The sequence below is a fragment of the Callorhinchus milii genome, unplaced genomic scaffold (genome assembly GCF_018977255.1).
Source record: "Callorhinchus milii isolate IMCB2004 unplaced genomic scaffold, IMCB_Cmil_1.0 Scaffold6, whole genome shotgun sequence".
Lineage (NCBI taxonomy): Eukaryota > Metazoa > Chordata > Chondrichthyes > Chimaeriformes > Callorhinchidae > Callorhinchus > Callorhinchus milii.
In genome coordinates this window covers 21,531,830-21,556,078 of record NW_024704747.1, presented here as the reverse complement: position 1 = coordinate 21,556,078, position 24,249 = coordinate 21,531,830, and the positions used below count along the sequence as shown (strand labels likewise).

The window sequence follows — 24,249 nt, the reverse complement described above, 5'->3', positions numbered from 1 at the left end:
TGTCTACTGTTCTGAACAGGTTAATCACACACAGCATCTCTAATAATTAATACCATCAAACTGTTACATAAGTCGGTCACATTTATGCACATGCTGAGGAATTATTCAAACAAAATTTTACAAGGACACGACACAAGACTAAAACATCCATGCAACAAACAGCTCAAAATATCCCCAAATACATTATGACTAATTATAAATGAATTTTCAGATTGATTGAACAAAATAAAAATGAGTTCAGTAGAAATTCAAATATGAAATCTTTCATGCAGTCATTAAAATAATATAACCTTTTGAACAATGAAATCTTCTGTAGGAGTTTTTCATCATAATTTCTTTAAGTGTTTCATGACACATAGCTTTTATAACATTGCTATGATTTGTTTTTCTGAAAGGAGTATCCTTTAAGTTCTTGGGAATATTATAATAATTTCAAGTGACAGCTGTCAAATTATTTGCAGTAGTTTCATGGATAAATTGTATCCTACGTTTCTGTCTGTCAATCAGTATTTCCTTCAAAAGTCAACTATTTGGCTGATTTTGGAATCCTACTTCGTTATTGCAAACCCTCCCAATACACAATATAAACTTGTTCCCTCATCCCAGGAGAATCCACACAAGGTAGGTGGAACTACATTGGTGCTCTTTGATTTTGGTATAATGAAGCTTAACTATAAAGATTTAAATATACATAGGCTGAGTATCTAGTGGGAGGGGAAAGTGCAGACCAGATGAGGGGAGTGGAAGTTGGAAAAGGGATATCTTGGCTACCTAAAATTCAAAACTAACCAAGAGAGAGTATTTCAAGGCAGAGGGACTTCCATTGTTGAATGGCTCTGATACCTTTTAAGAATTCCCCTTCCTCCCCCGCCTTGGCCAACACTATGCAGTCTTTTCGTCAGCTGGTTTTAGAATTTATCCCTTCTCTTTCGATATGAAGTCTGAATGCCATTTCCTGAGCATTTCACTGTTCTTGCCATTGAATGGCATTCACATAAACCTTTTAGGTCAACAAACAGGCGAAGAGAATCGCCTCAGTTGACTTCCCTAAACCACTTATCTTTCAAAAAACTCTTATTTGCACATTATACTGAGGAAAGTTATTAAAGCTGGAAAATTACTGAGTCAACAACAAGTGTCATTGCAAGTAACCCAAAGGCTCACAGGGTGGGAATGTCCTCTTTGCTACTAAGTGCAATGATTTGATAATGTGCACTTGCTATAATGGGTAAACCCTACATTAGTACACATTGTTAAATCACTAAACCTCGTGGCAAGAAGATTTTCTCAGCCAGGAATTCTCCTGCAAAGTGCAATGTAAAAATGTAAATCTTTCCTATGGCTGGTCTCAATCCTGTGAAAATAGTGAAGTAAAGCTACATTATTGTTGAACTCATTAGTGTGGTACCCAAATGCTGCCATGGACTTCACGGACTTCAAGATCGAAATTATGATTACTGTACATAGATGAGAACATGTAGCTTACATCTTTCCTGGCTCATTTAAATGTTGTCAAATTTTGCCTTGTTGCTATATTAGCTCCCTATTTTCACATCATGGTGAAATATCAGGGTTGTTTCATTATTGTGATATTAGCCCTAGCTCACTAAATAAGTACAAAAGTAAAACTTAAAAGTAAAAAAAAATCAAAAACTTCACTTGTTGTCATTTCTTTTAAAGTTCTATTTTCTCTTCTCTCGTCTCTATCCTATTTTTTATTTTGTAGATTCGAAATGGAACATCACAGAAGAAGGCCATTCAATCCACTGATTCTAAATTGGTGTCAACTCCTCTACTGGAGCTCATTACTCTAATCTTAATCCCCTGCTCCCTTGTGTTTCTTACTCTTCAAATGCTTATCCAATTCCCTTTTAATTATTCTGATCTCTGCCTCAAAAGTCACTCTTGTTAAAGGATTTTGTGTTCAACCAAGCCTCTTGCAACAAAACAATTCTTCAAACCTCCCTATTAATTATTCAGTGACAATAAAGAGTTAATGCCCATATGTTATTATAATAATAATAATCCTTGCATTTGATATAGCCCATTATCATGTTGTTGAGATGTCTCAAAGCGCTTCACAGCATATATTGTAAAGTGGATTGACTGTGTATTTTGTGGGTGAGAATATTATGTTACCAATTTAATACCTAGCAGAAATCATTCACTCTTTATCCTCTCCAAACCTTTTATAATTTTGAAAACCTCAAGCAATTATCCTCTTAACGTTCTGTGTTTCAACCAGTCCCAGTTTTTTGAGGTTCTATTGCAATGATTTCCCGCCTACTGTATTTGAACTTTTACGTTAAAACTTCAAAAGCCTCCCATGAACCTTTCTTGTTTCTTTCAGCTTTCCCCATCCATTTTGAAGGTGGGCTGGTTTTGCAAGTGATCACAAAGTAAAAAGATTGCAGACTTACAGGATTGCATTATGGAAGTAGCTGTCAAACCCAAAGTTAAAGCAGATTGTAGGGAGTTACAGGGGTAACTGATTGCAAAATATCTGGGGCACAGATATAAATTTATATCAGCAACAATCTATGAATTAAACTTTCCCACTGGTAAAAGTGAATAAATGTATTTTCTTTTCAGTGATTGTCCACATACAGTCTTATCCACTTATCTCAAACCTGTTTATATTGACATCCCACTTAACTCGGAAAAAAAATTACAGTCCCTTCCCAGAACACACTAAATCTACTGTGAATGTCAACAACAACAACCACTTGCATTTATATAGCGCCCTTCACGCAGGCTAGTGTCCCGGAGCGTTTATCAATGTCAATATAAACTTAAGCATGCTCATGTCGCCAAATTTTTCAAGTCCCTAAAAGCACTACGTACATTGTGTCATTACCGCTTATGTCAACAGGCCCTTATCACTTATGAATGAGTGCGCACAATACAGGAAAGAGTAATTGTACAAAACAATTTCTGTCAAACTCTGGATTTTTCCCTTTTCATACATTTTGCAGTATTTTCTTAGTGGAAAACTAAAGCTGGCATGAGTAAATATTACAAAATATTTGTTTATTAGTTCAATAATTACCTGACAGGGCACCATCATAGAGAGCTAATACCAGCTCAGTAACTGACAAAAAGCATACTAAGTGCCCCACCTACATTAAAGTGTAATAGCATGTTTCATAAGTACAATAATGGAGTGATATCAAGCCTGTGTAACCTAATACTGTGCTTTGGTATAGGCTATAAGCCACTTGAGTTTCCTTTTCACAGTTTATGAAGTCACCCGAACCACTCCACTAGATTGTTGCCTTGTCATGATTTCCCAATATCTATTATTTTCTATTTAATAACTCTCACTGCATGAACTGGTTCAGCGCAGCCCTCATTATAAATCCTGGGAGATCGCATTCAACTTATATCATGATGAACCAACCTGAATGTCATCTGAATGTTGCTGAAAGTATAAATGGAACTAAAGACACAAGGATCTGACCTAATTAAAATATATTTCAGACTTGTTACAATTCTAGTTTTAAAATTGGAGTGCAAATCACTGAAACAGTATAAATCATGCGTGATAAAAGTCGTTTGTTAAAATTATATTCTCTTTTCCAACAGATAGTGTGAATAAATTAACACTTTCATCATACGGGGCAAGAAACAAAAAAAAAGGTTCAAAATTGACAAAGAAAAACAAGGACGGGCGAGTTCATTGACCGAAATAAATTTCAATCACATCATCAAACTAACATCTTCAAAAATCTCATCTTCTCAAAACAGCCGTTGCTGAAATCCCTCATTAAACATCCAATAATCTTTCTACCTGACCTACAATTGCTTCTGAAAATGAAGTGTCAAAAATCTTTCATCATGGTTTAGCTGTTTGCATCCAAGTTATTCAGAGAAGAACGAAAAAGCCTACACACAGAAATAGGACAAAGATTTGAGTGGTGTGTCAATCATCTGAAAGTAATAGGAATTTCAAACCCTTAAACTACCAGCATGATACTTATTTGATACAGTACATTGGTACTAATATTGCCATGTCCACGAGATATTATGTGCATAATAATAATAATAATAATAATACCTCTTGGAGATGGTGAGCATGATTAAATCAGCCAGATCAACACAATAAAATACTCCATTCAATTTCATTCTGAGCAACTAATGTTATTTATATTTAGCAGTGAAACCACCACTCATTGCAAATTAAATTGAATGTATTGAAGGTTTGTGGTTGTTGAATAATGCAGAATTATTTTGGAAAGTTGTTTCCAAAATAATTCTCATCAGAATGCCACAAAACCAATTAAATGACAAAAGTAAACGAGGGAGGGAGACAAAAGAGTATGAGAAAAGGCAGAACAGATTGAGCAGAGATAAGAGACAATCGTGAGGTGCTGAACAAAGACAAAAGATGACGACAATAGGACTCTGGAGAAAGACTACAGAGAGATAATGAAAAAAACAATTTACACTTTTGGCAAAAGCCTAAATTATAGTTCAGATTGTTGCCTTTAAGAATGATTGAATAATTCAAGAGTCAATTAAATAGACAATAATTGGTGACACTTCACATTCCACAGTTAGCGACTCAAACAATACTATGGTTCTGTCCAGAATACATCCACAATTTACAAAATAGATGTATTGATTGCATTTGCTGAAAATTCTAGTTTCCTGAATGATATTAAAGCAAGTTATTGGTACCTGACTGTTATATTCTGACTATAACAAAGCATAACTCACACAACATTACAAGGGAACCCCAGCCATATTGATGGTGAAAGCTGTTCATAAACTAGGAACTTCATGTTCTTAAGAGACACATTCACTTAGTGTGACAACTCAATAGGCCCTGTACATTTTAATCCTTGCATTTGATATCAAACTTTTTATATCATAAGGATGTCTCAAAGAGTGTCACAAATGCTACTGTAAGGTGTAGTTTGTAAGTGAATGTGGCAGACAATTTGCGCACAGCAATGTCCCAGCTATGAAATGAATGATAGATTTTATCTGGGGAATTTTTGGTCAGGAAATTAGGCAAAACTACCTTTTTTATGAATAGTGCCATGTGATCTTTAACGTCCACTTGAACTCAAACATCTTATTTGACAACGGCATCTCCAACAATGTATCTCCAAAACACTGACTGTCCAGCGCCTTGGGACGTCCTCCTGACATGAAAGGTGTTATACAAATGTAATTTTGCAATGGAGTGCCAGTCTATACTATGAGGTCAAAGTCCCGACATGCGGTTTGAACCCACAACCTCTGATTCAGGAATGAGAGGTGCTACCAACTAAGTCAGGCTGTCCTTGGGTTACAATATCCATAAAAGACTAAACTATAGAGTAAAATACAAATAAGGCATTCAACTAATACTTAAAAATGGATAGGTAGTATTTGTCAGACCTAAAGGTCCAATCAACATACGTCTGTTTCACAATCTCAATTTGCTCTCTTGGCCTGCACTTTCTAAACATCTGGGTGTGTTAACATTAAATATACACCAACTTGATATTGTTTCTATAAACATTAGATTTAATTAAAATTAAGTTAAATTAAAATTACTTTGGAGTTTTTAAAATCGCTGTTTTCCATTACTTTTGCTCCTTCGTTTGCAATTTATTGACTGAACTGAGCTTGAATTAATCTGCTTTACCAATTGTTGGCAAAATAAATTTCTGATGTTTGCTGTCCTTCTCCATGTCTATGTGATCCTCAGTTTGGAGTTTGAAATTATTGGAACTTAAACAATCAAAGCATCAATTTCCCACAAAGATATGAGAAATCATCTTCTCCAACAGAAAGTAATCTTTCATGCTTTGAGATGAAATGCACTTCTGGTTTCAGAAGATTGAACCAGTATATCCCCACTAAGAACTAAAGATCAAATATGACACCAAATTCTGACGATACTGATAATGGAACAAAGGATATTTTTTTTCTGCAATGTGTCAGGCAGTCTATGGGAGAAAGGGAATCAGTGAGTTTATTTTACTGTAGAGCAGCTCCACTCACCGTCTGATAAAACAGGTTCAGTTAATCTGCACGTGTAGATTATTATTAGTGTATTAAATTTAAATTATGGAGTCAAGTCTCCATTTAAATAAGATATTATACCACCAGCACAACAGCAGAACCTAATAAAGCAAGGCCAAACCACTAACAAGACTACTCAGAGGTATTACTTGGCTGAGCAACTTTAAGACAGCTTCTATTAGGTCCGTTTATTGTTTGCCTGAGATAAGAATTCACTCATAGCCTGCATTACTCAAAAGCTTTACTGGTTCTTTCTGTCTAGCTGTCCTCACAGTCGCCAGCCATACACACAGGAACTCCGAGATGAAGAGAGAAGAAACTGGCACAAACTTCATGTTGCTTTTATCCATCTCTGCAGGTTAATCAAAACACCCTAAATGATGGGATTTAGAAAGAAATTGTTTTGCACAGGTAAGCTTACTTATATACCTGAAGGACAATTTCCAGTATTTTCTCCCTCCTTGAACCGCACCACTCAATTTTTCTCCATTGATCTTGAAAGCAATGTCTTAACTATTCACAATTCATATTTTATAAGAAATTTATTTTAGAACATTAACAGAATTTCTTTCACCCAAGCTTTCACCCAAGATCCAGAGCCTGTAATTTGCCACTCTGACAAGCTCTGCGGATGGAATAACACTACAGATTATCATCATTGAAGAAAGAACAACAGGTTGTTTGCACAATGCCCAGAATTATGCATCGCATGGTACTGTGTATGTAACAAAATGCAACCATCCAAAATTACATGTAAATTGATAAATAGTGGCTGATATTATCCATCTCGCTCTTTGATTTTTCAAAGGAGCTGCACACAAACAAAAAAGCGACGCGTTACTCAAAGTGGGTGCTTAACAATATGGATATCAGGTGCTTCTTCCACTTGATGTTTAACATCAAACACTCCCAACCTACAATAGCAACCGTAAGTGGCTTTTGTAGCCTATCTGTATTGCATATTCTACTCAGACTGCAGGGATTCATGACTTTCCAATCAAGAATTCCTGAACTAAGCCCAAGATTGATTGTTAGTCCCTCCACTCCACTAAATACTCAGAGAAAATTAGTGTAAAATATGTGTAAATGCATATCTCCAGAGATTTACAGGGTGCACTTAATTAACCAATGGCCTACCGCTTTTTTTTGGTTATTCAATCCTAAGAATGCCAGTACTCTCTGTGTGCACATGTTTACACATGGGAGATAACACACATGTTTATACATGGTTCACACATGGGGTATAAAGACCTCCATATACTCTGTCATCAATTTAATACCGCAGGAAAAGTTATTTTTATGTTTCGGTGGGACAGTCACAATCAAGCATATGTTAAGTATGGGCACTTAACAATATTAGTCAACTGCGTTGTGAGCAACAGTTTCCCTCTTTTAATGTCAAAGTATTAGACAACAAATAAATTATAAAGTTAAGTTAGTAAACCTGTTATGGATCAAGCATAGATAGTCATCTCCAGGTTTCAGTGTAAAATAAAAAAGGAGGATAATTTCACCAACTCCAAGAATATCTTGGAAAGATTCTCTAGGAGTAAGAAAGCCTCGCTAAATCATGAGTACCACAGAACAATTATAATCGCATGGTTCTCTAACACTATTCCACACTCCCGAACTGACTTCAGTACTTTTCCCCTCATATAATCAGCAGTTAATAATAATAATAATAATAATAATAATCCTTGCTTTTAATCGAGACGTCTTAAAGAGCTTCACAGGATATCTTGTAAAGTGGATTGACTGTATTTTGTGGGTGAAATGCTAAGGTGCTAAGGTCATGACTCATGACATTGAAACTTCCAGAGCTGGGAAAGCAAACATCAAAAATGAAATTAAATAACTCTTTGTTGGATTCTAATTCTCTCAATTAACTGAACAATATGCAAAAGTCTACCTTGGAAGTACAGGACAACCCCATCAAAAGGGCATAGTGTGGGGTCATGAAGTCACTGAGCGCTCCATCAGTGACATCACTGTGCATACATGCAGAAGGTTGGCCATCTAATCTCATGTCCTATTGCTCCATCGGGATTTGGAGCCCAACGACACAATGTGAAAACCCGTGACGCAATTTAAAGCATGACAACAGAACTGGAAACGTGGCTCACAATCCTCTTCTAGACGTCTCAAATCGCTTCACTGTAAAGTGAATTGACTGTATTTTTGTGGGCGAAATGTGGCAGCCAATTGCACACAGCAGTGTCCCACAAACAGTCGTGGATTGAAATGACCAATTTGTTAAGATCAAGACATTCGCTCACTAACCAACAAGTCCTCACAATCTGTGACCTCACCGTCGAGGAAAACATTGACATCCTCGCCCTCACCGATTATTATTTCTTATTTAATATTATTTATTATTTAATGTTATTTAATATTTAATCATTTAATATTTAATTATTTAATATTATTTAATTATTATTAATTATTTAATTATTATTATAAACTGCAAACTGCATAGAAATGACTGAAAGCGAAACTTAAACTGTTGCCTCTAACAGCGACCTGCTGAATCTAAATCACCTCTCCCAGCTAGAATATAACCAGACACTTGTATCCAATAAAACAGAACTTGCTAAAAGCTAAGATTTTATGAAGGTGCTGATACAGGAGGAAAATTCACTTGGAGAAAATAAGGTTAAAGCTATTATCAACACCATTAAATTAAATGAACAATCTGTATTCTACAACCCAGCAGAAATTAATGCAGCCTTGGCTTCTTCCAACACTAAAACAAAACTTCTCTAAATGCCACGCAACTAACACCACCAGAGATCTATTCTTATCAAAAACTAATTTATTTAAGCGCTCCCCTGATGTTCAAGGCTGTAATGAGTTCTTGATCACCTTGGAGGAAATTACCAATGTAATCTCTATTATACTCTGAGACATATCAATTGGACCTGGATGACTTTCTGCACCTTGAGTTCTATTTTGAGAGTCCTAAAGGCATACTCTTGTAAGGTTCTCACAAAGCCTCTGGCATTTGCTGTAGTAAAGGGCTCTAAGGCTCATTTGATTTAAAATAATTTGCTGCCTGTCCTGGATTATTTCTCCCCCCTCCCCCCCCACGCACTACTTCCCCTCCCCACCATACCCATGCTCATGTAAAACTGTTCAAAATGGTAGAAAATAAAGATCAAAAACTCATACATTATAGCATTGTTTGAAACTAAAAATCCACTGCCTTCACATATGGGAAATCTTAGGGAATCCTAGCAAAACACTTGTTGTTGGAGGTTAGGATGGTTATGGGGGACAATGGGCACTTTTATGCAAGTGCAAATTCAGTGATCCATTTGTGTTTGCATTTGTGGATAGCCTGCATTAAATGGAACTGGAATACCAGTTATGTTTATTCCAGGAATACCCAGCCTAGTTCGGTATACATTTAGTTGGTGATGAGCTACGTTGGAAATGGGAACTTAATTGTTCGGCGTCTTCCACATTTGGATTGCATTTGCAGCTACAGGTGAGATGTAAGCAAGACAGCCCACTCAAACAAATCGTACTTCAATAGTTTTCTAGGGATAGAGATTTCCTTTATCAATCTCTGCCGCACACTAATGATCAAATAATAGTCAATGTACTGATAAACCATTGCTGTATTTAAAGTATAAATATCTGAATGACTGTTGACATCAAAATACCAACATCCAGGGAGCTGGGAGGTTCTGAAATAGGTCTGCACCCCCCAAAAAAAAAAACAATGAACTGCACAATTATGAGATAACTCTACATTGCTGAATTTGGTGTAAATTCACTGAAGATTTCTTAGGTTGCTGACATGACACAGAAAAACAAATCATAATACACAATATGGTGACACTACTGGATGAAAACTTAACCTTAAAAGCACACTAGATTGCACTATTTTAAACAAATAGCTTGTCTGATTGATAAACTCAATAAACGTACCTCCTAGTTTTATGTAAGGGTGGCAGTCAGGTAGGTGAGGAAACAAAAGTAAAAAAAAAAGGAGTCAGTGAGTGAGGGTGATAATAGACTCTAATTTTACTAAGATCAGTTTTTCTTTTTAAAGTTTCTGCAAGGTCCATGGCAGCATGTCTACATTCTTGTTTACAAGCATGTCAAGGTACAAAACATCATGTCTCATTTACAAGTATGTTACTACTTATTGCAGTAAATGTTACTTGGGACCACAGTGTCATAACCCCCAAAATAAGAATCAATGTTTTATCCCTCAAGATCATCACTCAAGAAAACTGTCTATGCTATGCCTTTAACACACCGCCTCCACCCATTTAAAAGGAATATTGCCCTTTTGTTTAAGTAAACCTCCTTCCTTATTAGCAACTGTAGTAATATTAAACTTGTCATGGCTTTCAGGAATGTTACATGTTTGGGACAAAAAGCTTGAACTCTGTAAGATAAATAATGTTTAACAGCAGCTAAAAGCAGTTCTACCCAGAACTCCCATGTGTAGAGGATGCAAAGTGGAAGGTGTGGTCAATGACGGGGGCTTAAATGGTGCAATAGCTTTACATACCAATTTAAAGCTGAAGCCAATAAACATTATTTTCTTACAATATTAATACTTACATTCTGAGCAAGCCCTTGTAAAATGGTCTCGTGAAAAAGGCATCCAGCAGATACTGGTGGATAAGAGCAAGGCCAAGGATTCGACCACTGAATCTGAACCTGAAACAACAGTACATATAGAGTTTTCACTTTCTTTAAAAAAGATAACAAGGCAAACTATATGACACCAAATTTTGTTACAATTATAATGTCTGTTCATAGACATTTTTCAGGCAGTCAAAAACGGAAAGTGTATTCCTGGTTCATATTAACTGGAACAATACGATCTCAAACTCATGGTAGAAAGCTGACTCTCACTACCTAATTTTACATAGATTTACATCAAATTTACAGGACGGAAACAGGCCATTTGACCCAATACAGTCCGTGCCAGCATTTATACTGTACTAATCAACTAATGGATGGCTCGAGTCGTTAATCAATATAGCAAAATATTTTAGTAATTGTAAGTGTTGTTGTAATTTGGAAGATATATGAGAGAAGGGGGAAAGGAGTTTTGCTATGATAGTTTCCCCAAGTCACTGGTTAAGTATCTGATGTTGTCAGATAAGATGTCCGACACCATTTCTGCTACAATGTTCCTCCAGTAATACCATCAGAGAACTCCTAAGTGAACCAATGTGTTGTTTCACAATGAGTTCCAAAGGAGACGTTTCGCAAAAATTGCTTTGAGAACCACAGACTTTGCAAACTTTACAGGGCAAGTCATCTTTTGATTGATATCATCACACAGATATTTGTCAGCAAATCAAAATACTCCATTCAGCCCCCAATTTAATGCTATTTTTGGAGTTGTTTCATTTATTACGGGTGATATATAGAAGGCATGAAGGGCAACTGGTATTCTTCATGTCCCTTTCATATTTGTCTCAAAAGCTTTTCAACCTGCAGAATTTCTCTTCCCGGAGTGCTGATTCTGCTCCCAAATTGTCGTAAAAGCTTCTGACAAACAAAACAATCATGGCTGTAAAAAGCAAGAAAATTATCTGAGAGAAAGATTAGAAAGAACATAAAACAATCTGTGCAATTCTGTCTCACAATAGATGTTCAAATGAGGAAACCAATTTGAGCAAGATTTTGAGCTCACAGTCTGGGCTGATATACACAGAGCAGTACTGGGGATTTGTTGGCCAGGACACTGTGCGAAATTCCCTTCTGTTTTCGAATATTGCCATGTCCTTGTGAACAGGCAGACAGGAACTCGGTTTAACATCTCATCCGAGGATGGCACCTCCAACAATGCAACAACCCCCAGCACTGCATTAAAGTGTCCTCTTAGAGACGATGATATTCCAAGTCCCACTGTGGGACTTGAACCCATAACCTTCTGACTCAGTGGTAAGAGTGCTACCACTGAGCCAGGCTGACACACTATGGACATAATCCAACTTGCGTTTGTAATGTAATAATATATATTTTATAACAAGTTATATAGTTTCATGCCTGTCACATGGAGTCAGTGTCCATTCATTTTTAAAGGAATTGCATGCAAGACTATTTTGTGTGCCTAGAATATAAAAGGCATAACCAAATCTTGCTGAAAGACTGCGCATTTTAGCTCTCCTAATCATTCACAACTCACTTTTGTCGTGCTCAAGAAATTCTGGCTTTCAACCAAAAATGCCACATTGATATTCATTTATTCGTAGAACTCATGCATTCTTTTCAGACACGAATTGTATAAACCTGAGGGAGTAAGGAATAATAACTTCTATTTGAAATGTCTTTCCTTTATCTTTAAGAAGGTTCATTCTGCCTCTTATTGTAGCAAAAGCAAGTAACTGCACCTCTCAATTAAGTCTTGCGAGTGCCTCAATAAAATCCTAGGGATGGAGTTTGAGCCCTTATTACATTTTGTTTAAGATTCTTCCTCTTGGAATGCTTTGATAAAGTGAAAGCACACACAGTATTGTAGTGTGCAAGTGCCATCTGGTGGGAATAACCAGTGTTTGCAGCCACTCTATTATCGGAAAGGTACAGGGTTTGTGTTTCTTTATTACAGAGACCAGCAATGATTGACTTGTTTTGACTTGTCTGTTTGAAAGTAGGTCCTGCAGACTTGAGAATAAAAAGAAATTTCCCATTTGTCTGTTTTTATATTTTCTTAACGAACCCAAGGCTAGACTGCTTATACCTTCAGTCAATCATGTTGTTATTTTTGAAAGATCTATGAAGAAAATTATTCCTCTCTCCCCACACACCCCACCCCACCCCCTCCATTACTCAAAATGATTAACCGTGTATTTAACTAGTTCAGGATAATGTTGTAAATGTAAAGATACCTCAATCACTATGCTCATTTCATGCAATACTTTTAGCAGAACATAACTATTTTCTGAATTCATCACAGAGGCAATATTCAATATCCTTTGAATTACCAGGTTACATTTTTTGCAATGTTTAAACAATTGCCACCTCATAGTTTCAGAAATGGCTCAAGAACAAACCAAGAAAGAATGTAGAAGAAAAAATGTTCTTACCATTCGTGGTGGTTGTCTACAAATGCAGACATGGGACTAATTTGGACTGTGTAAGTGTCATTAGCAGAATATTCAAACAAGCCGTAATATGGATTGAAGAGTTCTCTGGACACTAAGAAAAAGAACTCCCTCGAAGGGCCACTGTAATCCAACCTAGAAGAGAAAATAGGAATTTGTCTGTGGGTTGCATCAGCAGATCACTGCTGAATTGTTAAACACTGACTGAACATCACTAATGAGACAATTCCTTTCCTCGTGGCAAATGTGTTTCATCACTATACTTATCCAGCTGTTTGTTTCTCTTGCAAAGTATTCCATGCATGATCACCTATTTCTTATTTACAAGACCAGAGGCCTGAAATATCTTATAGCCTTTGAACACTGTCTCTAAATTGTTATCATGCTGACTCTTGGAAAATTCTTAAATTCAGGCTCAATTTAATTTTTAATCCATTTTTCCACACTTCTTTTTAAGTGTGAAGTTTCCTCCAACCAATCCTTAGGATAGCATTCTTGTTAAATTACGGATTTGGCACCAATTGAATTGGGGTCAGTTCTGTAAAAATCAATTCAATTGTGAATATTCCGCTACATGATTAAACCACAATTATAGTGAGGTGGTAAATGAGCAGAAAGTGTTGAAGTCACAGGATGGGACATGAGAATATTAAATTCACTGACCGAAGAGAGCAGCAAGTAATAGAAGGGAAACAGGCGTTGGTTTTGAAATTGTACAAGACAGAGGGATGTGACTAATCATCAGCAAAGCTCAGCTTGTGATGTCCCAGTGGAGAGCAGTTGTCATCAAACCTGGTCCCAAATCATTACTCTTTGCCACCAATCTCATACTCTCAGCAACGATAACATAAGCTTCAGAGAAGTACTCTTCAGTTATTTAGTTATTTCCTTGCCATCCGTTCAGCATTTCCTGACCAAGAAGACAGATCGCCTTCCTAAGTGGTTGTGCCAATGCCTCTTTTGAATGAGGTACAAAAGCTTCCTATCTGAATTCCCTCCCATTCAATGGGATATACACACGCCAACGCCATGTGGAGCCATGGAGTCTTGTCCTATGGAGCATTGTGGATACAGCTCATGGCACAGACCAGCCCATTGTTACTGCATGCACTAGAAACACCACTCTGTCAAACGGGGTTTAGGTTGCAGGGGGGCTGGGTTGGGGGGGGTTGGGGGAACGACGACTGCTGCTTAAGCATTGCATGCATCAATTTTGAACCTAGCCCAGCTCATATTGCAGCTATTTGTTTGGGCTGCTCTCAATGCTTCAGTGCAACAATGTAATCCAAGAGCCACAAATTTTCAAAACAAATAATGGAGACTATCTTGTATTCATCATGGTCATTGCCAATCTTTTGTGTCAGTCTGGGCTTCCAGTTTAACAGGAAAGTCAAGCATAGCAGATCTGTCATGCATTCCTTTTCCTATGGAGTGTAATGTATTCTAGAAACAAGCTGGGGTTTCACCAGTATCTGTGGGTGTAAGGCTCGTGTATGGCTTGTTATACAGTACTGTATTGAGACAATGGATATATGAAGAATGGCCATTCTACAATCAACCTCAAACATTGGATCCTTCATGATAGAGAATTACAGGATCTCTAACAGGGCAACCAGCTTTAATTAACCTGTAATCTTTGACTATGTGTGGACCATATATACACACACACACACACATGTGCAAGAAAAGTATCAGTCTACTCACCCTTCCTCCCCAACAAATGTGACATAAAGCTTATGTCTTTGAAGATCTTTTCTGGAACAACCCATAATTTGGTTGAAGGCGTCCTCAAGTAAGTGATCTCTTCTAATGATCAGCCTGCAATACAACAAAATGATCCTAGACTTTAAAAAGGCCAGATCACTCCACATTGGCCCATCATTCTACACAGCACGTCATGAAAGAAGAATGGTGGAGCAGGATAGTCCTGTGCCATTGAGGAGGCATAGGATGAAAGCTTATAACCGTGATTCTCCACTAAGTCTTAGCTGTGTCATTCTTAAGAAAGGATAAAATGAAGATCAGGTAGTTCCCTACAAGGATGAAAGAACATCTGGAGGGAGAGGATTCACCTTGGACCTGTCCCATCCACCCCAATATCTGTGAATCTCTAGGAGCAATATACAATTCCAGCACCTTGGAACTTCCTCCCAACATGAAAGGCCCTCTACAAATGTAATTTTACATTGTATTGTACAACTCCCTCCTTTTTCATGGGAGACAGTGCTTGGTAGAGACCCTAGAAAGTGAACAGAATGAAAATGAGGGAGTTTCACTGGCTCGCCTCTAAGTCAGAAGGTTGTGGTTTCAAGCACCTTGTCGGAACTCAGTCTAGGATGAGACATTTAATCAAGGTCTTTTATGACTGGTCAGGTGGATGTTAAACATCCCACGTCAATGATGTATTCAAAAAGAGAAGGGAGATTCTTCCAGATGCCAATAATTCCCCAAATAATAAAATAGGTAATTCACGCCATGGCTGCTTGTGGGACATTGCTGTGCCTAGACTGGTTGCCACATTCATAAATAGTCACTATTTACAAATATGATAATATTTTCATGTCTTCCAGATGTCTCAGAATGTGCTGTAAAGTGCATGACTGTACATTTGTGGGCGAAAAGCAGCAGTCAATTGGGCACAGCAGTGTCCCAGAAACAGTCGTGGATAAGGCACTGCATCAAGTCCAATGGTTATTTTTAATTATTTTATCGCAGTCACAGTTCCGAAATGACCTACTGCAACGTTTCCCATCTCTATTGAATCTCTGAACTATTGCATCACAAAGTAAAGTTCATTAAACATTGATCATCAGCAATAATCAGTATGCAAGCTCAACAACAACAACAACAACAAGATTTCATTTATAGAGCGCCTTTGACGTCGGGAGGACGTCCCAAGGAGCTGGACAGTTGGGTCGGGACCCGAGCAGGGGGGAAATGGTCAGGGTGAGGGAAGGGAGGGAGCGAGGAGGGGGTAGAGAGTCGAGAGGGGAGCTGAATGCATGGTCGAAGAGAAAGGTCTTGAGACCGGCCTTGAAGGAGGAAAGGGAGGAAGCAAGGCGAAGGCACTGGGGGATGGAGTTCCAGAGCTCAACATCTGAAAATAATATTTCTGAAATTACCACTAAAGACCTTTTCTGACAATATCGTTCTCTTACTTTAACTTTCCTGGGCCTTGGCCATAGCCTTTGGTTTCGAGTTTTCTGTAGAAGTTTCTGAGCTTGGCCTCAAAGTCTCTCTTATAAGGAGCTGGAGCTCGGGCGTTGGCACGTTGGGTACCTGCAAAGAGCAATACGAAAAATCCCTCAGTCCCATTAACAAATCAGCAATTGCCGTATTGGGTTAAAGCATTATCAATTTTCAGTGATCCATCAATTTCCATTAATGGTAAACAGCAGGGGTGTTGCTCTCGTTCTTGGCAATTTCTTCCACTTTTAAAATGTGCAAACAACTCTCTGGTTAGAACGTCAATTACTTCTGATGGATTCATTCATCATCCTTTCTGATTCAGAACACAAGGTAAAAGGTCCCAACCCAAGAATAATCAGCTGTGTGTCTCACAGATGTGCTTCCTTCTTGCAGCTTCAGTGCAGAAGTGATGGATGTCTCCCTACTTCACAGGACAACGATTTCTGTGCTGCTCAGGGGAGGGGGAAAGGGTTGCTGCTTGTGAAGGAAAGATGGGAGAAATGGATAAACATTCTGGTAGGTTTTTTTATATGACTTTGGGTTCAGCGAGTCTCTATGCAGGGCTTTCTCCCAGGAACTAATAATGGGTTGTCTATTATAGGGTAGGTGTGTTTGGTATGAGAAAGTAAGGAAAGAGCAGGCCTGAGGGTCCAAATTAGCCTTTCTAGCTCCATGCAGTCTTACATTCCTATTCCAAACTGGGCTTGTGAAAGTGTGTCTGTGTGAAGGGCTAAAGAAAATAAACTCTCCAGGATTAGATAAGCAAAGTTCATCCCTCTGTGGAAAGTATGTGCACTCCATACCAGACACATGGCGATCTCACATATGTGGAAGTCTCAGTAGTTTGGTTTGATAAACTCAAACAAGGTGATGGGATTCCCCACATGTTAGTCACCCAGCTGACCAAAGAAAATAAAGGAAACACTTAATAATAATAATAATAATCTTTGCATTTGATATAGCGCTTTTCACGTCAGGAGGACGTCCCAAAGCGCTTCACAGAACACACTGTAAGGTGAATTGACTGTATATTTGTGGGCAAACACGGAAGCCAATTGCGCACAGCAATGTCCCACAAGCAGTCGTAGATTGAAAATGACCAATTTATTATTGTTCTATTTTTTGGAGGGATTATTATTAGGCATGTGGAGTAAGGAAACTTGCCCAAGGTTTCGCCCTGCCGGGAATTGAACTCAGGTCTCTCGCTTGCAAAGCGAGTGCTCTAACCACTGAGCTACAGGACTCCATAAAGAGGAAGAACAAAGAGAAAGGGATAAAATACAGTTCTGGGAATCCGCAGTCTATTTCTGCATAATTTGCCCTTTTTTATCATCATTTAATTCTAAGCTAAAGCATCTGTGCAAGTCCATTTTTGAAATGTAACCCTGCTTTGAATGTGAGAAAGAACAAAATGGTAGTTGTCTTGATTCAGTCATTCAGTCCATCAGATATGGACCACACTTTTGATTAACTTTATAACTGGCCTTTGAAATGATCCTTTGGCATATCCCATGGCATATGTCTTGCCAAATTTCTACATCACCCCATCTCTTTTTTTATAATCAACCTGCTCTTCTGTGGTTATTTGATCGATTCCCCTTTACACTTTTTTCTATTTCCCCCTTGACATTAATAGCCACCTTAGTGTAAAAGCCCACGTTCCAAATATCAGAAGCACAAGCAGCAAATGGATGCAATAATTGAAGGGTACCAAGTACCGCCCGCTACAGACCTAACGTCAGTCTATAATGATCCACATTAATACAATACTCTAGTTTGAATGCCCACAGATGAGTCGCTTACAAACATTTGCATAATTCTATAACATTTCCATTCTCTTCACTGCATGGTGTGAACATTAGCCATCATTTACCTGGGGAGTTCTGAGGTGAAGATACAGGGGAGCCACGTGGAGACTGGCATAAACTGGGATGAAGTAAGGCATGTGGTGGCACATAGGACATAATCTCTTCTTCAAACAAACTGTTCAAGACAGAAGCCGTACAGATCATTACTTTTAAAATTCATTCTTTACTTTGTCATTATTTGTGCTTTCCAATCAGGTATCACATTATTTCAGAGGCAAAGTCTGCTTATGCAGCTAAAAATTCTTGCAATCGCCCCAATGTTTCATTTTCTCTTTCTTTATCTTACAAGTTGGTGTTACACTGTTGTCTCTCTATGACATGCTTTTATTTGCAGGTAATAAACATCCACTGCTAGTCTGAGAGACAGGAATGCCAACACTACAAATGGTTCTGTGCTATGAAGGATGAAAAAAGTATGGACCACGTTTATAAGTGTTGGCATGCCCTCAGGAATTACCTTATGACAGTGTGCATTAGATCAAGAGTGCAAGAGATTATAGGCTCACGTTCACATTCCACCACTACACTGTGCCTCAATGATCCTTTCAAACATCCTATGTCTAAAAACTAGGCAAAACAAAACAGCTAGATGGACCTATATTGCCCAATAGCCATGTTATCATATTAACAAATGTAAAGCCATATGTAGAGCACACAAACATGCACAGCAACTATTCTGCGTCATATATTAGTGTAAAGCAATGACGACACCTACCTTAACAGCATAACAAGATCTGCATCACTGGATAATCGCCCCAGTCCACTCGTTCCCTCACTTCGGATAAACTGAATCTTCTCCCTGGGCAAAGGTCCAAATAATCTGATAATGTCCCCAGAGAACAAGGACACAATGTACAACATGCAAACCCCAAACAGCACGGGGTAGAGGAGGTAGAGCTCTGCAGCGATCACAGATGTTGCTAACATCATTCCATTTCAAGTCATTCAATCCAGCGTCTGCTATGCTCTCTGTCAAGGGAAGGCTTGATGCTGCTTCTGTTCACTGGTGCCCTTGCTGCTCTCGGCAGCTGACCAACGAGATGATCAATTTCAGAGCGTTGGTGCCAGACCTGGTACTGAATTCTAATCACCAGCACCCGTAGCAGGTTAGGATGTCACTGGTCTAAGCTTCCATCATTAAGCTGGTTGTGGCACCACAACAGCTTCACAACCCCAGGCTTATTTTTAAATCAGAACGAGGACCGCAGTGTGACATTCAATGATGTGGCTTTAACACCTGTCCTCGATACCCGCTGATGCATTGCTTTACCATCACTCTGTCTCTCACCTAGTCAGCTTCCTGTTAATAACACGGCTTAATACAGCAATGCTTCAATCACTGCTGGATTCGAAAACCGATTATGCAGAGTGACAGTTCGCACGATGAACCTCAATGTTACCTTTCCTTCAATGGCCATTATCTATTTCTACCTAGCAGCTAACCTGTTTCAATTGTACATAAGATAGAAATGTCACAATTATGGAAGATTTACCATAGTAAATGCATTCTAATACCTATGCAGGATTTGAGCATTAAGGGTAAAAAGGTTTTACTTTCAGAATAGGCTGATGCATCACTGATGCACAGCAGGTAGTGAATATTGGCACCAATGAAACTAAGCAATGCGATTCAGCAATGTACGGTGAGAGCATTCGACAACAGATGAAGTTTGTAACACCACTTCACGTGACTTCCACCTCAATGACTGTATTGTGTGCGTGACATGCAGCAGCCATTTGTACATAGCAATGTCCCACAAACAGCCATGGAGTGAGTGACCAATTTTATCTGGGGGATTGTTAGCCAGGACACTGGGAGAAACTTCCTTCTCTTTTCGAATAGTGCCTTGGGATGTTTAACGTCCACCTGAATAGGCAGACGGGATCTTGGTTTAATGTCTCATCCAAAGGACAACAATGTAACACAACTGCAGCACTGCATTGGAGTGTTAGCTTAGACGATGTGATTCCAAGTCCTGACGTGGAGCTTGAACCCACAACCTTCTGACTTTAGAGGCGAAAGCACCAACTGTATCAGGCTGACACATGTAAACATACTTAAAGCATCACTGACAGCAGCTCTACTGACTAGGGCCATTGTCATTGTACAGTTACTGTACCATCCTGGTCTATCTAACAAGTATGCTATATTTTAAATAGAATAAAATAATATAAACCCCATGCTCCATCTAGTGGTAGTTGTGTAAGTAGCACAATGCCATAACATGGTTCAGTTTGAATGATACAATTTTTCTAGCAAAGATTAAAGACATACAGATGATGAAATCCAACATGTTCCAAAAGACCAAGTTCTGAAACAGCAAATGGCTTTGACATTCAGTAATTGTAAAAGCTACAAAAACAATATTTTAATCGGGTGAAACAGAAAGAAAACACAGGGATAGCAAAAATCATCGATTTTGCTACAGAAGTTAAGAGTATTTAAATCTGTACTTCTAACACTATTAGAAGCAAGCTCACACTGGTATTCTCTGACTTATAACATGCCGAAAAATCAAAAGACACACAGATGTTCAATAGATGTTTCAACTACTTATATAAACACTGAGGTGGCTGAAAAGTGTGGAAAATGTCAAACAAGCACACGTATACGAAGCAGGAGAATTAATCAGCTTTGCTACAAATGCTAATTCAGGATGCAGTTAAAACATCCCATAATTTCTTGTGTTATTTAGACGTTTAGTCTGGTTGTGAGCGGGCATCTTGGAGAATTCCATTACAGCTTCCCCGAGTAAATGAAGAAATTAAAGCATTGGGACAGCTGTAACAGAGAGGACACACAAACATCACCCAAACAGCACCACAATCAATGGGATTACCTGAGTGAGTGATTCCTGATGAGGTCTGGCTGGCGCTCTTGCAGAATTTCAATGATGTTTGGTTGACGCAGAAATGCTACAATTTTATCATTGTAAGCTGAAAAGAACAGAGTCTCTCATCAGAAGAGGGCACATTAAGAGAATACTGAACTTATCTTTACCAAGGAGCAGACAAAATAACAACACGTGGAGAATTATTCTTCGTAATTACAAACCGTTCGACTTTTCATCCTGCTGGTAACATACTGTAATGTATTTGTTTAACAAACCACTTAAACCTTTATGGTCGGCTGAAAAAAAATAAACCTTGATTGAATATTTCTTGATTTTATGCTTTAAATCAAGAAATATTTAATCAAGAAAAAAACTGAAACCATGTACTGATCGAACACGGACTTACCTACTTACCTAGAGTCACGTGAATGTTTGGGGGAGCTCTCTGTGACAGCCCTGGGGGCCACTTTTGGCCCTTGGGCCACAGGTTGCCACTACTACACTAAACAATTCACCAATGAAGGGCAAAGGAACAGCTTACCCACTGGCACTACATCCGGGTACTGGTTTCGACCGATGGTGCTGAACGTACTGGATGGCCTGGGCAAAATGGGGGGCCCTGGATGGCGAGAGTCTTCTACCACCTGCCAAAAACAGTCAGTCTTTCAGAGGAAAGGAACCAGAAAGTCCGTGTACAGCAGTAAGATCTTAACCAACAGCTAAAAGTACAACAAGGATTTAATAAAGATTGAACTTGTATGTTCCCAGGTTCAAGTGCTTGGACTGTGTTAGCCTCTTTTGCCTCCCCCCCAAACTTATCTCTACAGAAGAACTGTGCCTGGTGTGTGTAAATGCAGCTTAAAATGTGCATGTTGCAAACAATAATGGAAATATCTATCTATCTATACATATATATATACACAAATGCGCACACACACACACATATATGATATATATAATAGAACACAGGGGTCTCATCTTAAATTACACACACAGCACGCTGTTTTTAGTTACCCTGCATCTTCATTCGCGTTTACTGAGAGAGTCAGTAAAGATCTGAAAGCAATACACCTTAATTATAACAAGCAAAAAAAGCATTCGAACAGTTAAAAGTACTTTATTATATTTAATTGGGTTGATATAATGACTAGGTCTTTAATATTAGCTCTACCGCAAATGCTTGTTCATCCAAATTACTAGTGGCCACGTAAACACCACTGCCATCACCTACCTCCCCAGCACTGTGGCTCCGTTGCCTTTGCAGGTGCTGTCGATGTGCCAAAGCACTTGAGGGCCTGGCGGTCTGAAGAGGAAGCCGCGGGTCTGTGAAAGTGGTGCTGCGGGAGTTATGATCAACAAAAAAGGACTGGAAGAGGACAACATGAAGTGAGGACCACACAAAGCAAGAGCATTCCTTCTTCTCGACTCCTCCTCCAGGCTCACTCCACAAATCCATCGATGTCCAAGCTTTCAGTTCCTGCACGCCTAACCTCTGGAACTCACTCCCTCTACCACTCAGTCTCACCTCCACTCTTTCTGTCTTTAAGTCCCAAATCCTACCACTTTGAACTTGCTTATTGCCACCGTCCCCCTTCTCAGCATCTAAGCCCACTCTGTAAAGCGCTCCAAGATGTTATCCTAAGAGGCCGCTACATAAATACAACAGCAACAACAGCAACTTGCATTTATATAGCTCCCTTCACAAGGGGCAGCATCTCGGAGAGCTCGATGTGTAAATACGCTTATATAAATACAAGTTGTTGTTGTTCAGAAAGCTCCAAGGCAAGAAGTTATGACTAGAGCGGGAGTGTACTTCTATTCCATGTTAAGAGTCCAACTCACCTTTCCCTGATGGTCGTGTTTCATTTCCCAGCCTCTAGGGAGTTCCAGCTGTTTATTAGCAAATATGTTCAAGAATGCCACCAGGTCTCGGTTATGCTGGTAGCGCTCATAATTATGGGCATCCCTCCTCACTTTGGTGATCATGTGTTTCAAGCACGTGTTGTTTGTAAACATTCGGTAGGCACTCTTGGGGGCGAAAAAAAGAGCAATCCCATTTGTAACAATTCAGAATTATTAACACAGCAACCTTTTGAATATATATATATATATATATATATACAGAGGTATTACTAAAATACATGGGCTATAAATACGAGAGATGGTGCAACCGTACAGGTGGAATTAGCCACCGTTCTCTAAATAGGCAGTTATGACTGAAAGAGTAAAACTTTAAACAGAACAGCTATCTTACAGGGTTTGAATGCAGCACTGTGAAGAATTCTGGGCTGGTGAAGAATTTGACAGGAGGAGACTGTAACAGTAAGTTCATCCGGGAGCGGGAGGCAGAATGAGACAGTGTAGACTCTCTTCGGAAATCTGTTGCCAGAACACGAGGAACAAGAAAAAGAAAGTGTTATTAACTCTGTGTCGTGTCTCAAACTGGGCCCATTGTCTCTTAGTCTGTGATCATTGTGTCCTCCCGACGTGAAAGGCGCTATACAAATGTAATTTAGTAAGTATTGAGTCTGAAACAGAGAGCACTATTCACAGGCATTGTTCGGAGTTTCACCTTAGCAACCAGTGATGAACTTTATTTAGCTTTCTGAACCCCTGGTGATCCCTGTTATAACTCGCGATTCAAAAGAGCAACCAGTGAATAATCTGTGCTGTACAGAGGAGTGTGATGTTGACAGTCATTCCAAGAGACTCTGTTCAATGTCATGACTCGACAACAGCATATCAAAAAAAATAGGTTTGCACAAATGTAAACAGCTTACAGAAATTTTTTGTTAAATATTCACTGGAACACATTAAGCGCTCTAGGATGCTAGCCCATGTGTGGGCCGCAAGTTGCTAATAATAACAATAATAATAATAATTATTGCATTTAATATAGCACTTTTCACGTCTTCTAGACGTCTCAAAGCCCTTCACCGAATATACTGTAAAGTGAATTGACTGCATATTTTATGGGCGAAATGCAGCAGCCGATTGCGCACAGCAGTGTCCCACAAACAGTCGTTTGTGCTCTAACCACTGAGTTGTTGTTGTCGGATCCAAGTTGCAGGAAAGCAGTGGAAAAAGTGGGAATCTCAATTGTCCATCAATTTCAATAATCTGCCAGTATACTCACTGTTATGCAGATATTCCAGGTTCTACTGCATCATTATTACTATTCTTGCTCCCACTTTCTTATTATGCTATTGTGCTTTTCTTCCTTCTTCCAAAACAAACCTGGACACACAGTGAAGAATGAAGGAA

The 24,249-nt window shown here is 38.7% G+C and overlaps 1 protein-coding gene across 3 annotated transcripts in view; it reads right to left on the bottom strand.

Moving 5' to 3' along the window:
- hecw2b (HECT, C2 and WW domain containing E3 ubiquitin protein ligase 2b) overlaps window positions 1-24,249 on the bottom strand; it is a 72,225-nt gene that overhangs the window by 11,201 nt on the left and 36,775 nt on the right. For 2 of the 3 annotated variants that reach the window (XM_007890179.2, XM_007890180.2), the window contains exons 12-22: window positions 23,240-23,364; window positions 22,828-23,013; window positions 22,217-22,351; window positions 21,527-21,629; window positions 20,992-21,088; window positions 18,867-18,950; window positions 18,157-18,266; window positions 16,253-16,373; window positions 14,799-14,912; window positions 13,077-13,229; window positions 10,597-10,695 (exon numbers count right to left, since the gene is read on the bottom strand). In XM_007890179.2, coding sequence (XP_007888370.1) covers window positions 10,597-10,695; window positions 13,077-13,229; window positions 14,799-14,912; window positions 16,253-16,373; window positions 18,157-18,266; window positions 18,867-18,950; window positions 20,992-21,088; window positions 21,527-21,629; window positions 22,217-22,351; window positions 22,828-23,013; window positions 23,240-23,364 — 1,327 coding nt within the window. Of the gene's footprint in view, window positions 1-10,595; window positions 10,696-13,076; window positions 13,230-14,798; window positions 14,913-16,252; window positions 16,374-18,156; window positions 18,267-18,866; window positions 18,951-20,991; window positions 21,089-21,526; window positions 21,630-22,216; window positions 22,352-22,827; window positions 23,014-23,239; window positions 23,365-24,249 lie in introns of all 3 variants that reach the window. The other variant, XM_007890178.2, reaches the window with a different exon arrangement.